This window comes from Alternaria novae-zelandiae (genome assembly GCF_023758075.1).
Source record: "Alternaria novae-zelandiae strain BMP 2774 chromosome Unknown scaffold_2, whole genome shotgun sequence".
In the NCBI taxonomy this organism is placed as follows: Eukaryota; Fungi; Ascomycota; class Dothideomycetes; order Pleosporales; family Pleosporaceae; genus Alternaria; species Alternaria novae-zelandiae.
Window position 1 is genome coordinate 394039 of NW_026056962.1, and position 16776 is coordinate 410814.

Sequence of the window (16776 nt, forward strand, 5' to 3'; positions counted from 1 at the left end):
GCGCAATCTTCGTGTGACGGACGCGTGCGCGCTGAGACTCGGAATCAGGGTGATTCCGAGAGATTCCGAGAGGGCCAAAGCTTCACAGCACAGCAACCAGCCAACAACTCAAGTTATGCAGAATGTTATTAGACTATATTCATAAGTTGAATGTCATGGTATCTCCAGTGCTCAATAACGCCTCGCTATCATGATCGTCAAATGTCGCCGACGGAGGCTACCCAGTAAATGCACAACCCATCCTTCCTTCTCGATTCAATCTCGTCCGCACCACGAGGCAGGTGTGCAGCCTCATCCTCAGAAGCTGATATAGCCCAGAAGGTCATTAGTCTAAACTGCTTAGACCATCTGCTCACCGTGCCTGTCAGCACCGACAGGCTTCCTCTGTACGCGGCTCGAAGCGCTACCGTGGTGACCGTGAGCAGGCCCGTCAGGATGCGGCATCATGGTACCCCTAGGACCATCTGCGGCATCGAATGGTGCACCGCCCCAGCTAGTTCCCTCAATTGTACCCCATCCAGCCTTACGGGTGAAGACAGTGTCGTGGAAGCCATCGAAAGAGCTGGGACCGGCGCCGTAGACGAAAGGAGCGTGGCGCATGAGAGGAATGTGGTTGAAACGGAAGTCCCAGACGGAAGCATAGGTCATGCGGTAGGCGCTGAAAGCCATCAGAGTACCGATGACCGCTCCGGCGAGGATATCGTACTAAAGGCCTGTTAGTAGTTGTTCTAAAGTATAAGGTGAGAATCGTGAAGACGTACCCAGTTGTGGTACTCGTCGATAGTAAGAGCACCTCCGATCAAGCAAGCTCCAAGAATAGGTGCGTAGAGAGCGACGAGCTTCCACATAGCCGGGTGATGGTTGGAAAAGACCTTCAACTTGGCGTTGAGGTACAGGTACAGGTAGACGAAACCAGCGAATGCAGCCGTGGTGTGGCCGGAAGGCATAGACTCAAGACTGTCGTTGATCTCTTTCCTGTCACCTGTGCAGATGCTACGGTCGAACATGATCTGACGGTACCCATTTGCGACGTTGCCATAGGCGCTACCGGCTTCGACACCGTTGTCGTTGGCGCCCACAGTGTCAAGGATGTTGGCAGGGATGACAGGCTTGCAGACGGCGAGGAAGTGAGGACGAAGACCTCCAATGAGCCACTTGACGAAGACCTGGAAAACAGCCGCGGTGATCAAAGCGTAGAGAAGTCCGATGGTAGCATTGTTCAGGTCCCAGAAGCTGCGAGCGCGGATCTGCACGATCAGGAACACGGCAAAGGGGATGAAGAACGCCATGAGCGCGGCAGCCCAAATGGGAACAATTTCGTTCCTCATGGGGTAAGCGAATTGCGGGTAGACAATCTCTCCATCTTGGAAGATGATGGGGAAGCTGCGGCTCGGGGCTGGATCAGCGAAGTATACACCGAGACCGACAGCGCCCATGAGGGCCATGGTAAGGATGTCGAGCCAGGTAGCCTTGATCCATGATCCGAAGCCAGGCCTGCTGTTGTAGGAGGACGAGCCGCCCTTGGAAGCACGTCTAGGCCTGGCGCGCTTCTCGTGAGCACCGGTTGCCGTTGTGGTGTCTGCGGCGACGGGCGTCGTGTTGCGCTTGTTGAAGAACCCCATTTTGTTGAAAGTGGGTTCGTTGTTGATCTGTTGAAGTGCTGGATTCGAGGTATCTATACCGCGTGCTGATGACGTATTGTTGTCTTTGTTGTGATTGTTTGTTCCGGAAGGGGTCACGCAACAAACGACGTAGCGTGCCAGCAAAGCGGACAGCACCTGCACTTAGCGGACCAACTGAGCAGTCAAGGTGAGAAAAGAAGAGGGATAGGCCTTGTGGAAACTCGATAAAAGACTTGTAATGCGAGTCTTATATCCCAAAGCCAATTTCCACACTACAAAGCGTCACACGGCCACGCACTCTGTCAAACGACATCATTTTCGCATCTCTGCCACTGCGTTGGTAAATTACCAGCCACAAACCGGTTGCTAACCCTGCTGTTACTCTCGATCTGGACGGCTGGCGGCATGGTGATGTGGAGGGCATGGCGATCTTAACGCGATTAAGCGGTCTGACACAAGGAATCTTGGAACCTGCCAAAAGCTTGGTGCATGTAGCCAAAGCTTGGTTTCGCTAGCGGTGGCTTTTGTGTGGCTGATCTGGTGGCGGTGATGTCAGGAAAGTGGCTTTCGCGGCATTTTGGTGCCGGATCTGCTTTCGATTCTTCACGATGTGTGGCGCTGGGCCGATGGTGTTGCGCAGCCTGCATGTTCTGGTTTCCCATGTGCGTCGATGCGCGATGACCGTTGGTGACGTCAGATGTATGCATTTTGGAGCGATACGCACATTTGGATGGGGTGAGCATCCTGCTCACGACACATCGCATCTCATCAGCACATCAGTTGAATCATGCACCATACGGCAAAGTTACTTTTGCCGGGTGCAACTTCCAAAAACTACCTGTGTATTGTTCTTGAACGAGTATCTCTCGGTTTAGCGCGTCGGATCGTTGGCTTCACTCAAACACGCGTCGGCACGGTCAACAAGAACTCAGGTAAAGACTAACTGTTCTCATTCAGATTTGATCAAAGCGGGTACTATAAAGCAACTTGTTTCGCAAAACTCCTCATGATAACAGACAAAATCAGGGCTGGTTGACCCACACTGCACCCGATTGCTTCAACGCCCTGTCCTCCCCCTGGGTATCATCCGCCTCAAACCATCGCGCACCTCCTTCCCCTCTCTATGTGCACTCAACTCCCTAGCACAATTACAACATGATCTAAGAGTGGATGTGAACCTCGGTGCTTCCGCTACGGTGCCAAGTCGCAAGAAGCACGCCACAGCGACCGCACTTGTGCTGGACGTCCTTGAGTGAGTTCATCACATAAGGAATGCATCCCAAGCAGCAGAGGCAGCAAAGACCGAGAGCCCAGGCGTGCGTCGAGTTTCCCGTCTCGAAAGCAACGTTGGTCATGGCACGCTGTCCGCATGCAGGGCAATCTGTAGGTGCAGGTCCACGGTTCAAGTTCGCGATTGGTGTGGCGTTCTGGTAGACGGCTCCGCTTTGTTGTTGGGGAGGCATGCCAGGCTGGGCGCCAGCGTGATCAGGTTGCACGTATGCGCCTTGCGGATGCTGAGGCGCTGGCGAGCCAGTAGGGTGATCTTGAGGCTGTTGTGTGTACATGGCTGGTTGCTGCTGGTATTGTGCGTTGGGATCTTGGTGGTAGATGGGTGGTTGACCGGTCGCGTCTGGCGATTGAGGGTATTGCTGCATGGGCACTTTAAGACTGTTAGCAAGATAGTCATGGTATTTGAGATAGGGAAATTGAAGGCTAGGCGGCGTAGTCATTCAAAGGACTATGCGCTTCATGACGGCGTAGTTCTTAAGTCGCATTGATTCGCGTAGAACTCATACACAACAGTCGGAGGGTAATTACTAACCGTTTTGCTTCTCCATTGTGAAGGTTTATATCGTTGAAGCCGGTGGAATACTGTTTCGTGTTTCGGTGGTGTGAATGCAGCAAACGAGTTGGGTGTTATGCAGCGGCGTTTACCACAACATGTGAGATTGGACGTGGCTTTTATCGAAGCCTTTAGGCGTTCCATCATCGCTTGGGTCCACGGCCAAGGGGGGCTCAAACCGGGTATCGCAAGCACAGCCTTCATTTCGCGTGATGATCACTCGCCGTTCACCCCGCGTAAGGCTCTTAGCTGCTTGACGAGGCCAATGAGCGGTCCGAATCTCGTACACGTAGCATGACTGTATGCAAGACTTGGAGGCGCTTCAGCCTCAGCTGTCCGCATTGGTGATGGGGCGAAGGGCGTTGGCGATGAAGGGTGCAAGTAGCGTGCCAGGGAATAGCGAGCCAAGGCTGTAATTTCCCGAAGCGGTTTGACGCAGTCCTGAACTTGGGGGCCAAAATCTATACTATTCTCATATTATGCAAAGCCTTGCGTTGAACGCCTGGCTGACACGCCGCACCACAACGGACATCGGCATGCTTTGTTGCCACGTCGTCTTGGCTACATCACATTAGAGCTCGAAGTAGACATTGCGCACAAGTATGATGGCATTTGACATTAGGTGTAAGGCTGTGCAGATAACCGCGATCAGCACGTGGTTACAGGATATCTACTAGCGACTAGGGGCTGCCCGTTCCTGCAGATGCCTATTTTTGCACCGCTGTGCCGCCGCAAGGTTTGTTGATTCGACCAACCGAGACGTAACGAGACCAGGTGTGCGGAGACAGAACCGGTGAGCTGAGCGTGTGGGCAGACTGATTCAATTTCACCGGTTATGCACGGCCTTTTCATGGCTTCAGTATCTCGTATCCATATCGTCTAGATCAACGTCGTCTTCTGACTCTGAATCAACGTCGCCGTTCGTTGGCTTTGCATGACCGACATCGCTCCGGTTCAGCAGTCTTTGCTGTTCTGGGGTCAGGTCGACGACAGTAGGCGCGTAGTCGCCAAGCTCCTCATCAGCGTCTGCACCATTGACTTCCATCTCTACTCGTTCACCGTCCTCTAGCTCAAGCATACCGCGCTTTAGATAAGAGCCCTCTGGTTCCCATCCGAACTCTTTCTGCATATATTCTTGCAGATCCTCTAGCTCATCTACCAAGTCAGCTTTCCACTTTCCGTCGAAGTCGTCGAGAGCTTTGCGGAATTGGCCGAAGAGCGGTTTCAAGAAGCCTCCGCCAACATCATTCATGTCGAACAAGTCGCCTTCTATATTAGCGCAATGGCCAAGCTGGATCCGCAGGCATCGCAAGAAATCGAGGAACAGGCGCGATCGCTGTTTGACGGCTTGCCGACATGTGAGTAAAAGGCGCAGGAGCCGCTTCCACTGTTCGAGACAGGAGTTGTTGTTGAGGGTCAAGACCATAAGGAAAGTAAACTGCAGCTCGCCCAAGATTTCGTCCTCTCGTCCACGTAGATCACTCGCCTGGCAGTGGTTGTCGATGAGATCTCCCAGAAACCAGGATCGGTCTTGCGCGGCTTCCGTGCGTTCCCTCCCGGTCGCGCCTTCTCTCCAGGTCTTTTTCAGATCGATGGGCAAGAACCGTAGCTCCTTCTCCGGATGCAGCATGCTGTTGCTGTTCTCTAGGCCGGGTATTTCGTCCAGGTCTTGTGGGGCGGATGATGCGGATGTCAAGTTCCAGTGATCCGGATTCAGGCCACATATCCTCGATAGCATAGTGGGTGTGACTTGCGATGTAAGCTTGCTCCAGTCGGTAGATTCCTCAGACCAGCCTTCTTCAGCACCAGAGTCCCCTTCCTGGACGCTTTGTCGGTAAGGTGTCAGGCCATCTTTCCATATGCTTCCCAGGTTCGCCTTGTGTCTCAGAACTTCGGTCTGCGAGGTTTCGGCTACGAGGTCTTCGGTGCTCTCGTCCCATTTCTTAACGAAGACTTGCGGCGAGCCTACGCCAGGGGTGACGTAGAACCAGGCGCCGTGCCTCACAGACAAAGTGCTGTCGCTTGCAGTGAAGACGAAATGCAGGCCTGGTGGAATGTTTTTGACTCCTCGAAAACGTGGTGATGAAGTGAAGGACAGGAGGTCGATGCCGGCAAGTGCCTTGGGGGGCAGATTCAGCAGCAGTACGCAGTTGTTGATTATTGACGGGTCCATCCTAGGGCGAAAGATTTCCTCGAACCAGGAATGTCGGAGAATTTTGAGAATAGGTTGTTCGCAAAGCTCTACTCGAGCAGGTGAGAAATGGGGTATCATTAATTCCAGGAAGGGCAAGACGCGAAAATATTAAAACACGTGAGCGCGGCAGCCTAGCTCTGATGCAGGGCCCAGGCAATGAACGCGACCAAGGGAAGTACGTAGACGCTGAAAGTGGTCAGGAAGGGACAGAGGTCGAACGGACGCGTCGCCCCCAGCGCTTAAGATTGTTTCGCCGCATGAGTAGCTATCGGGGGAGCTTGTCGACATCTGATGCCATGTACCGGTAAAGAGTGACCGATATCTCCCCGAAACACACGCCATGCGTCATTGAGTTAGTACGAGGCTCGGCTCGGGATGGCGATCTCATTCCGACTCTCCACTTGTGCTCGAGGGAACCAGCTGATTGATGGGTGTCCCTTGACAAGAAGCCGTTGTGGCAGCCATCCTGTTGTCTAGACGCCATCTGCCTGGGCGACGTGCAACCTCGACGATATCTCATCGCCCTACCCCGCCCGGCCCGACCCACTGCCAGCAGTGAAACCCTCACCCACGCCCCGAGACCAGCGCGCACGCAAGGGAGCAGTTGCAGGTGACATAAGCCCACGCTCTTCATGTTACCTGCAGAAGCATCCGTCCGAGCCATCCAACAGACGACGCACTGAAGACGCACGCGCACAACCGCCGCCATGGACCGCCGCCGCACCCCCGGCCTCTCGTCGCTCTCGTCGCGCGGCCTGCAGAACCACCACTACACGTCGCACGGCGCCACGCTGCGAACCCGCAATGCCGACTCCCTCTCGACCCAGCTGTCCGTCTTCCAGTCGCTCCTCCACAACTTCGCCGTCACCCACTCCAAGGATATTCGCGCCAACCCTGCTTTCCGCGCCGAGTTCGCGCGCATGTGCTCGGCGCTGAACATCGACTTCCTCGCTTCCTCGTACCACCGGGACAATAAAGATGGCAAGCCAAGTGGCGCTGGCGGGGAGAGCATTTGGGCACAACTGCTGGGCGGGAGTGTGAATGACTTCTACTTCAACCTGGGCGTCTTGATCGTGGAAGAGTGCCGGGCCACAAGATCAGAGAACGGCGGGCTCATCAGCGTCTCGGATCTCAAAGCCCGCATATCCAAATCCCAGCGCATAGGCGGGAGCATGGAAGTCAGCGATGACGACATCAAGCGCGCCGTGGACTCGCTCGCTCCGCTCGGATCTTGCTTCTCCATCATGAAGATTGGGCACAGAAGTTTGATAAGAAGCGTACCCAAGGAGTTGAATACCGACCAGAGCACGGTACTCGAAGCCATACAGGTTCTTGGCTACGTCACAGTATCCATGTTGCAGCTGAATCTCAACTGGGAGAGGCCTCGAGCCCATGCTGTGGTTGAGGACCTCATGGCAGACAGTCTGGTCTGGGTCGACACACAAGCCGGGGAGAACGAATACTGGAGTCCGGCCTTCCTCACTGCCGCCGGCATGAGCTCGTAGCACTTTCATAGGCTTGACATGAGGAACGAGCGCACGAGATACGGCATTATGATACCCGGTGTTTCACACCACAACGTAGCAGACAGTTAGATTGTATCTTTAGGCAAACTCATCATTACATATACAGACTATCATACATCTACTGCATCACCACAAAAGTTCAGTGTTGCAAATCCTCGCCTCCTCGCTGTCTTTCCACGCGCCCCTGGTATGGCTCAATTCAGGCAGTACTCTGCGATGCCACCTCACACTCCATCTGCGAGCGGTGTCTTCGTCTTCGAAATCCAACACCCATCGATTGTATACGCGGTTCATGACTAGCTGATTCGTTTGGCTGGGGCTGTCTTCGTTTGCACCAGATAGCATGCTCTGAATCGCCGGGTCATCGTACGTCATCTCCAAATCTGGATTCGCTGGCTGTTCAAAGGTGCCATATGCGCGAGGCCGATTCGACGAGACGGCCTTGGACGATGTCTTCAGATTAATCACGTCGCGAAGACGGTGAATCGATGTCTGCGACTCGTTGCGCAGGGGAAGAGTCATGCCATGCTTGTAGGCATCGCGAGAGAAGATTTTGAAAAGGTCCGACGTGCTAGGCTCGTAGCCTTCGATATGCATGAGCACCCTCCATACGGGGTTTCCCTTCTCGTCGACCGAGGGCGCGATGGGTTGGTAGCCGCCTCTCTCCACCAACGTACGCAGTACGGGGTTATAGGGCTGCATGAGAACATTGAGACTCATGGGGTGATGTGCGGGTAGAAGATTGTAGGATGAGATGGCAGCTGTGATATCTTCACCCTCTTCGAGGAACCCTCTAGGGGGTGGAATAGCGGAAAAGATACTCGCGGGCTGGTGGAGAGCGCTCAGCTTGTGCAATCTCGAAGCATTCTTCTGATACGCGAGGGCTGCCTCTGCGTTCTTGAAAAGTAAGTAGTAGAAGGGCAGTCGCTCTAGACTCAGCGGGTCACGACCAGGCACAATCTTATAAAGATCGCCATCTCGATGCCAACCCTCAATGTGCTTGCTCTTTGGTATGATGCGACGGAAGTCGGCTTCAGTCAGCTCAGTGCTACAGTTCGTGAGTTGAAGAACGGTAATTTGTTCCCCCTGCTTGCGCAACGAGTTGACCACTTGCTCTTTGAGTGACGGAGTAGGGTCGTAAACTTCCCGACGAACGATAGGCGTTGAGTCCGGGAGGTTGAGTTTGGGATACCTATCGCTTTGCTCGGGCTGACGAGGTTGCAGAGTAGTGCTTGCCTCCGGGAAGAGTTCTTCAAGAAGCGATTGCTCACTCATTTCGGCAGTACCCCGTGTTGGTTTTGGTGATAGATTGGCAGTAGTGGATGGGCTAACCTCTGGCTTCTGCTGCAAAAGCGGCGATATCCTCATAGATTGCTCGGTCGTTGTACTCTTTCCGTCACCGTCTTCAGTAGTGGCGCTCAAGCCGTCTGACGACTTCATTAGGCGTGACTGTGTATGAATCCTTCGCGTCAACCTCTCGCTGTCAATCTTCTTCTCTGAGCTTTTTAGCTCAGAGCCTCTCGGGAATTTCTTCACGTTTTCGGCATGTTCGCGGGCTTGCCGGCGATACTCTTCCACCGACGGGAGTACTGGTTTCGGCGCTCTTGGCGTGGTTGGTGAAATACGAGCAAGGTCTTTTTTCAGCTCTTTCACACTACTGCCAATCTTGGATGACGTTGCTCTTATGTCGCTGACGTGTAGCTTCAAGAGTAGATCCGGTCGCCCATTCACGCGAGCAGAGTGTTTTTGTTCCGCGTGGAGCAATTCCCAGTTCCTGTATGACGCTCTTAGAGCCTGCTTAAGCTCAAAGTCACCCTCGATTGCTGCGTCTTCATCCAATACGCGTATGCAGTCACGAGCATGTCGGGTAACTGGGGCCACTGCTAGAGAGCGTGCTGTTTCTAGCTCTGTAGCCACACTGCCTAATGTGTAAACCGACTTACGGAGGGCTTTCTGGCTATACTCAAGTGTGCGAGACAGGGTCTTCGGATAGGAAGTATCAGAATGACGGAAAGAAACCGGATCGCCGCTCATTGAAGCATGTCCTAGTAACGACTGTATCGGGGTGGAAGGGTATGCATCGTTCCGGGGTATAACAGGTGCCGCAGTCGGTATGTCCTGTTCCCTGGGGGACGAAGACGGCAGCTGTCCCAGCGCAATCTTTGTTTCTAATGCGGCCTGGAGGGCTTTGACTTGCTCGAACAGGCCCTGAAGCTGCTGACGTATGACTGTAGTATCGTCATCTCGAAGAGTTGTAGCGACCTCCTTCTCGTTACTTGTGGTCGGATTCTGCCTACTCTGATCTTTGCGTATAGGGTCTTGGTGTTTCCGTCCACGTTCTCTTGTTTCGGGAGACACAGGTAAGGCCAGAACCTTCCTTACAACAGCTGGCTGGCCCAAGCGTCTCTCCACAGTATGTTCGGCCTTCCTCGCGGACTTGAAATCTTGATCTCGACTGTCCGCCTTCCCTGTGTGCTTGTCCTGTGGGCGTGTTCCCGAATGTGAATGCAATACCCTTCGCTGGCGCTGCGCCAGCGATTCAGTGGTCTTCCTGATCACCACAGCACCAGTGTCATATGTCTGTGCTTCGGATATGCCCTTCCCCTCTTCATTCAATTCGGACGTAGGACGGTTCTGGGCTTGCGATTGCGATTGCGATTGCGGCGGCGATGGCGGTTGCGATTTGGTAGACGGTGTAGTCCGGGTCCAGGGTACAAGTCTGATCAAACCCCCGTTCAACCAGCTTTCCTTCTCTGTTGTGTGGCTGTCGGCAGTGGTGGTTTGCGGGGATTCATCGCCGACGGTCGAGGACGGTGCGGGCGTCGTCCTGTGGGCGCAGCGAATCTGGTACGCGGTCCCCGAAGGATGACATGGCCGAAGATGTCGAGGAAGGCGCGGCGGTGGCATAAATTGCACGGCTTCGTAACATGGCAAGCTACCCTCTCTCGAGCGCGATACTCAGAAAAGCTTCGGAATGGGCCCGCGCTAGCACACCCATCCGGCCTAGCTCCCCGGTCGCTTAGTCACCCAGCATCCTTCACCACATTGGGCTGCATTGGAGGGCCCTGACAATGCTGCGCTAAGAGGCAATGGGACCTAGGTACAGGTGGAGATGAATTCGCATGCTAATTAGAGACTTCCAAAGTTGAAGCCTTCAGTACACACGTGACGTGAGTCACACCAACGGCGCACCCAAAGCACTTCCGAGATTTTCACCACCCGTCTTGACATTTGCTGCAGTGCGCGGTGACAATATGAGCCCGGCAACATCTTACACTCTGCGCCCTCTGGAGCGCAATCCTCCGAGCATTCCCAGTAACGCACTCGAGGGCGGCGCCTTCCGTATTCATTTATCACAGAAAGAGCTGAAAACGTTGGGGCTTGTTAATGGCGATTGTGTACGGCTGAGTACTGCTGCCGGTTTCAAAGGCTATGGAGTGGCCTGGCTAGCCTCGCAGACAAATCCTGGCAACAAGCCAATCGCCAAGGTGTCTGATCTTCTGCGAGAACAATACGACCTCTCGCTTAACGATCCCGTCTTCATCGAGAAGGTAGACTCCTGGAAGCCTCTCAAATCCATAGAGATAAGTCTCGCAGACGCACCAAATCAAACTGCCAAGTTCAGCTCGAATGAGCAACTTTTGTATTGGCTACGACACACTTTAGGTAGGTCAACGATCATACCTGGCTGCTGTTTCTGACAGCTATGTAGCAGTGGACTCTGACATTATTCTTCCGGGATGCAGCTTTCCAGTTCAACAAAAAAGCTTCAAGCAGAAGAGCCAGAAGTTGCGTGTCACCGTGCAGAACATTGATCCGCTGCCAACTGAGAAGTACGCGACATACTTCGACGAACTTACTACTGAAGTCACTACCACGGGTGATATCCCTACTCAGCAGACCCCGAGAGCTTTTAAGCAGATTCTCCAGGTAAGGGGTGATGGCATCGGTGGACTCTCTGCTCACATCACTACGATGAACAGACGCCTCTCTTACCTCACAAACACTCTACCTCATCAACGCGACGTACGCCTTTGTGGACCTACTTCTTTCTTACTACACGGCCCCGAGGGTACAGGCAAAAGTCTTCTACTAGAACGGCTAGCGGAATGCCCATGGCAAGAAGTTTATCGAGTAGATCCAGACACGCATCCAAAAGGACAAGCCAAGGCAATATCCGATGCTTTTGAGGACGCTCGTGACAACCAACCGAGCTTGATCATAATGGATAATCTCGACAGGTTTCTCGAAAAAGCTGAGACACTTGTAAACAGGCTGCGGGAAGAGTTGGCCAAGCTGGGCGGTAGCCAAGTGGTCGTCGCAGCAGCAGCGCGTAGCATATACGATGTTGATACCAGACTTCGATCACCGTCAGCTTTCAAAACGAAGCTAGAACTCTTTCCACCCAACACCACTCAGCGGGAAGATATTCTCCGACAAATTTTGGGCACTACAAGCAAACTTGGAGGCCTTGACTTCCCATCGCTGGCAGAGCGCACACACGGTTTCGTCGGACGCGACATTCACGATCTGTGTCTTCTCGCCCGAGACCGACGCGAACAACAGATAGATGAGACTATAAGCGAGGAAGAAAAGACCACCTTTGGCGAGAAGCTTGAGCAAACAGACTATGTTTGTCAGGAAGACTTTGATGCCGTATTCGGAGAGGTACAACCGACGGTTCTCAAGGACAGCATTCTAGAAGTGCCCAAGGTCAGATGGACAGACATCGCCGGTCTGGATCATGTTCGCGCTGTGCTTGAAGCCATTACTATCCGCCCGTTCAAGGTAAGCTGTATTCCTATATCATCTCTATATCATCTCTATATCTCCCACCGCCGTATACGATGCACCCTTAGGCGTTCATCTACTTCTGCAACCAGGCTCAAAGCTAATCGCATCTCCAGTATCCCGACCTCGACATCAAATTCGGCGGCCCTCAATCCCGAAAAGGCGTTCTACTCTATGGCCCGCCCGGTTGCGCAAAGACCCTGATCGCACAAGCCGTTGCAACCGAGAGTAAACAAAACTTTCTCGCAGTCAAAGGCTCCGAACTCATCAAGATGTATGTGGGCGAGTCCGAGCGAGCTATCCGGGATGTATTCCGCAGAGCACGCGCAGCAAAGCCGTGCATCATCTTCTTCGACGAAATCGACTCCATCGGCAAGTCGCGCGAGAAGACGCAGGATAGCGGTCTCAATGTTGTTACAACGCTGCTGAACGAGATGGATGGTATCGAAGCACTCAAGGATGTGTTCATCATCGGCGCGACCAATCGGCCTGACATTCTCGACTCGGCACTCATCCGTACCGGCCGTTTTGACGCACACATCCACATCGGCCTTCCGACTGAAGAAGCGCGGAAGCAGATCCTGCAAATTCATACGAGAAAGAGACCGCTCGCAGAGGACGTCGATCTCGATGTTGTTGCCAAGAAGACAGACGGGAGCAGTGGAGCAGATATCAGTGGATTGTGCGCTGTTGCTATCGAGTTGGCGATTACGGATTACACAATGGACCCCAATAGCGAGCCGAAAGTTTACATGCGACATTTTGAGCAGGCGCTGCAGCAACACGTCCCACATACCATTGCGGATGAAGCCGAACGGTACAAGAAATGGCGGCCAGGCACGTCGCTGTCGGAGCCGTCGAAGTCAGAGAAATAAGCAAATGATGCTGTTAGTCTCTAAGATTGATCGAACTGATCGTGCGCTTCCTCATGTACTTGATCTGAGAAAGCTAGATATAAACACATGCTTTAGACTGTGCGAAGAAAGCTGTTCTGTCAAAATTGCACAATCAAGAGATTCGGAGTACTTTGCTTGTATGATATATCGGTATAGATCACCGTAAAGGTCTGTATGTTACAACATAGCACACGAAAAGCAAGGGTATCCTCGAATACAAATCCGTAACGCCGTTCTCCCCTGCGCAAACTCGAAGCTCCGGTGTATCTACTTAGCCAGCAAGCTCCGCCTCTTTGAAAATCGGTATGTTAATGTCAAAGTCTTCGTCATAGCCCGCTACTCTACCCAAAATACAATTGGCTTTCTTTTGTACCTGCTCGCTCATGTCCGCCAGATGCGTGAGTGCGATGTGGTTCATAAGTGTTTCTACACCACCATAAACGCCCGTGACCTTGTCTTGCCCTGAGCAGAGCAGGCAGCCGAAGTTGTCATCGTTTGAGCTAGGTTCTGCTGCCTTCTTCTTTACGTGTGACTTAGCGAGAAATATCCACCTGAAGAGTGGGAGACGAAGTCAGTATAATTCTCACATGCTGTTTGAACAAGGACACGCTTACCGATACCGTATCCCGGACATGGAAGTCTTGACACGCGGGTCCACTATCTCGACAGTCTTGTTCTTTTTCGTGGGGTGCGGCTTCGTGAAGACGTCGCCCGTGAAGGTACAATGCTTACACCCCCAAATCTGCTTTGTGTTGTAGTAGCCGCAGGGCTGAGTGCGGACTGTGATACCCTTCTTAAGGTCTTCTCTGACAGCCCAGGCACCCTTGCAAAATCCCCAGTAATCGTTGTCCTTGTTAGGGCGGCCGTTCATCATTCTTTCACCACCTGCTGGTCCGCTTTGAATAGTATCGGATCTGATGTTGTTGCGCATACGGTGGCCTGGAAGGATGCCGATCGGAATAGAGCTGCTGCTGTCGGTTGAGGCGACAGATGGCGTAAAACTAGCATGTCGAGGTCGACTTGTAGCTGGAGAAACTGGCATCAAAGAAGTAGCGGCTGCTGTTCGAGAACTATACAAAGCCGCTTGGGAGTTGCCGTTGCTACGTTGGCCGGGTATGCCGCGTTCTGTTGCAGGTGCAATATAATGCTGAGGATGCACTAACTGTCTAAGGCTGGCAAGGTGTCCTTCAGCTGGTGCAGGATATTGCTGTGGCTGCGTATACGGTACGGATGGTATTTGGGAAAGTGAAGGGGAAGGATCTCGTTGCTGTTGTGATCCAGGCCAAGGCATGTGCGTAGGTGCATTTGCGTCGTTCTTGGGTGTATTGATGGGCGGCGCATGAGGCTGAGGGCGTAAAGGTGCCAGCGGTGCAATGGGAGAAGGTGTATATCTGTCTTCTGGGACCATATAGGGAGAGCTGTATGGTGAAGCACTACGAATCTCATCGTCTTGATCATATGGTGCTACTGGAGGTCGGGCATGTTCACCTTGCGATGAGTTGGAGCTTTTGCGGCCAAGAGAAGCTGTCTTAGACTGCGTAGAGCTAGAGGTATCAGACCATCGAGGATGTAGTGTATGCGTTCCTGTCTGGTGAAATGAACTACTTGCGGGATGCGGTTGATTGTAGACATGCTGCTCCTTTGTCGGCCTGACGATATTCACTTGACCGGAAGCCAATGGTGAATCATGGGAACGCTCATTCAGGCTTCTATCCAGCTCTTGCATTGATTCAGTATATGCGTCTCGGTCATTGAGCGTGGTCAGCGTATCTCGGCGGGTGGGATGGGCACCACTATGCCTGTGGGGTTTCCCTAGTCTTGACTCGTTTTCGACGTTAAGGCCTTGATAAGAGCTAATCATGTGCTGGATATCATTCATAATCGATGCGCGGTCTTCAGGGCGAAGTCTGTCCAGAGCTAGAATGACAGGCTCCGCAGCTTGAGCAGGGGTATAGGCCGGTCGAGATGCTCTCGGCGTGTCTTTGGGCCGGCAATAGTCGGGCAGACTGTGTCCAGTATAACCGAATTCGTTCTGCGATTGAAAGCTTGCGGTCGGATAGCTATCTGACAGTGAACGTATCTGGCCATGCCTCGAGTCACTTGATGTGTCCTTGTAGTTCTCACCGACCGCCCTCAACGGTCGCACCATCGGCTTTGCTATGTAGATTCTTTGTTTCAGCTCGTCCAATGTCGTCAGAGTCTCTTTTCGGTTCGTAATGGAGGCTTCGTGGAGGACATGCAGATTAAGCACACAAACTTCGCTGGAGGCTCAACGTTAGCTCTATCCCGATATGCCAAACATCTGGATACTCACTTCGTAGCGGCTTGCCGTAAGCTGTTGATTATCTCGGCCTGCAGCATGAAGCCTATATGGTAGAGACGTTCCCGAGCGGTATCTGTGCGCATGTCTTAATTCTCGGGTCCACTATACGAGCCTGTCTCGTAGAACTTACCATCTCCAACGCGCACATAGTCACCCAACTCTCTCTGATCTTGCTTATATCTGAGAGCGATCTGCTGTTCTCCAGCGATAAGAGAGTCTTGTAGCTGCTCCTCCTCCCATTCTTGCTGACCTTGATCGCGTGCTTTACGAGCGCGGCGTTTCTGCTTGACAAGCTTGAGGAGCTCTGATCCACCGTGGAACGCTGAAACAACAGCAGACACTGCTGCGACGATCTGAGTAATTGTGAGCAACAGTCAGAAGAGAAGACTTGTATTCTTAGGCGAGGTCGCGTGCGCACTCCTGCAGAAGAATATTGGGGGCATAAAAGAGTAGACCTACTTCAAGACCGGACATTCTCGATGACGAGTTGCTGTCCCTCGAAGGTAGCCGTTTTGCTTTGCTGGCTGGCTAGATAGCGCTCCCAGATCGTGTTGAGACCATCAGTGCGAAGCTTTCCAATGGTTTCTGGTGCTGGTTCTCGTTGGATCGAGGATGATTGAGCCTGAGCAGGCTGAAAACCGAATGTCTCGACTGATCCTCGGATTTAGGGCTGACTAGGCTTGCGATAATCACCAGCTGCGCGCAGTGATGGGCCCTTCTAACACATGCTCAATCAGTACGAGAGGAAGCAGAGCTACACGTAGAGTCGTCGCGTGAGATAATGCGATGGAGGCCGAAGGGGAAGATTGGATAACCAAGCTGGAATAGAACAGATTGATTGTAAAGTGAGAAAGGGAAGTCCCTCAGAAGGCTGAAGGAGGTTCCTTCCCATCGGTACTCCGCCTCGCTCGAGTCTGACTGGGTGGCCTGCGACCGCTATTTACATTAGGCTAAGCCTTTGCTGAGCCAGGCGTAGGCGACAGTATTGCTTGACCGAGGTGCAGCGCTCATTGTGCTATCTAGCGCGGCCGCTCCAATGATGAGTAGCGATGGCTTCAGGCCAGGCGGGCTGTGTGATGCCGTCTAGCCTGGAAGCGAGTGGCATACTGTATCGTAAAGCAGGAAAGGCTTGGCTGGTGGCTTCTTTGCAGCCACATCTCTGACTAGTCCGGCTCTTAATTTGACAGATGCGCTCTGCTGCCAGTATGAGGGCCTATCGTGACGGGTGAGGCTTGAGGCCTGCTGCTCGCCAAGAGGTGGGGGCTGAATGGTGAGGGCCACGCCCCGAAAGTTGCTTGAGAGCCGGCCTTCTTTGCAGGGAACGAATTCAGCATGTACCTAGGTAGTGTGCGCTGTAGGTCTCGGAGACGAGAGACTGGAGCTCGGTCACTTTGGCTGAAGTCTGCTGGGTGGACGGCAGTGAGATGATGGTGCGCCTTCCTGCTTCCGCTCCCGAGCGGGGGTGGCCAGGTGGTTCGCGCCATAGCCACCACGCTTCTCCAAACGGTAGGTGCGACCGTGTGCCATGCCTGCCTACGAAGAGTACGCGCGAGAAGTCTGTGCCAGAACACACTCAACCGA

The 16776-nt window shown here is 53.2% G+C and overlaps 8 protein-coding genes across 8 annotated transcripts; 2 read left to right on the forward strand and 6 right to left on the reverse strand.

Moving 5' to 3' along the window:
- Positions 1-339: 339 nt before the first annotated feature.
- On the reverse strand, positions 340-1622 carry J4E88_001162 (uncharacterized protein; the record flags this gene model as incomplete). The annotated part of the gene is made up of 2 exons (XM_049394834.1): positions 340-705; positions 762-1622. The coding sequence occupies 2 exons, from the start codon at positions 1620-1622 to the stop codon at positions 340-342; spliced, it is 1227 nt and encodes a 408-aa protein (XP_049258698.1).
- Positions 1623-2782: 1160 nt separating this feature from the next.
- J4E88_001163 (uncharacterized protein) lies at positions 2783-3460 on the reverse strand (the record flags this gene model as incomplete). The annotated part of the gene is made up of 2 exons (XM_049394835.1): positions 2783-3282; positions 3445-3460. The coding sequence occupies 2 exons, from the start codon at positions 3458-3460 to the stop codon at positions 2783-2785; spliced, it is 516 nt and encodes a 171-aa protein (XP_049258699.1).
- Positions 3461-4321: 861 nt separating this feature from the next.
- On the reverse strand, positions 4322-5638 carry J4E88_001164 (uncharacterized protein; the record flags this gene model as incomplete). Its single annotated transcript, XM_049394836.1, has 1 exon — positions 4322-5638. One exon carries the CDS (start codon positions 5636-5638, stop codon positions 4322-4324), a length of 1317 nt encoding a protein of 438 aa, XP_049258700.1.
- A 728-nt stretch (positions 5639-6366) lies between these two features.
- J4E88_001165 (uncharacterized protein) lies at positions 6367-7164 on the forward strand (the record flags this gene model as incomplete). Its single annotated transcript, XM_049394837.1, has 1 exon — positions 6367-7164. The coding sequence occupies one exon, from the start codon at positions 6367-6369 to the stop codon at positions 7162-7164; it is 798 nt and encodes a 265-aa protein (XP_049258701.1).
- A 147-nt stretch (positions 7165-7311) lies between these two features.
- J4E88_001166 (uncharacterized protein) lies at positions 7312-9761 on the reverse strand (the record flags this gene model as incomplete). Its single annotated transcript, XM_049394838.1, has 2 exons — positions 7312-9666; positions 9753-9761. 2 exons carry the CDS (start codon positions 9759-9761, stop codon positions 7312-7314), a joined length of 2364 nt encoding a protein of 787 aa, XP_049258702.1.
- A 678-nt stretch (positions 9762-10439) lies between these two features.
- On the forward strand, positions 10440-12851 carry J4E88_001167 (uncharacterized protein; the record flags this gene model as incomplete). The annotated part of the gene is made up of 4 exons (XM_049394839.1): positions 10440-10851; positions 10901-11115; positions 11257-11973; positions 12093-12851. The coding sequence occupies 4 exons, from the start codon at positions 10440-10442 to the stop codon at positions 12849-12851; spliced, it is 2103 nt and encodes a 700-aa protein (XP_049258703.1).
- A 292-nt stretch (positions 12852-13143) lies between these two features.
- On the reverse strand, positions 13144-13803 carry J4E88_001168 (uncharacterized protein; the record flags this gene model as incomplete). Its single annotated transcript, XM_049394840.1, has 2 exons — positions 13144-13423; positions 13487-13803. The coding sequence occupies 2 exons, from the start codon at positions 13801-13803 to the stop codon at positions 13144-13146; spliced, it is 597 nt and encodes a 198-aa protein (XP_049258704.1).
- A 1478-nt stretch (positions 13804-15281) lies between these two features.
- On the reverse strand, positions 15282-15669 carry J4E88_001169 (uncharacterized protein; the record flags this gene model as incomplete). Its single annotated transcript, XM_049394841.1, has 2 exons — positions 15282-15548; positions 15655-15669. The coding sequence occupies 2 exons, from the start codon at positions 15667-15669 to the stop codon at positions 15282-15284; spliced, it is 282 nt and encodes a 93-aa protein (XP_049258705.1).
- Positions 15670-16776: the final 1107 nt, after the last annotated feature.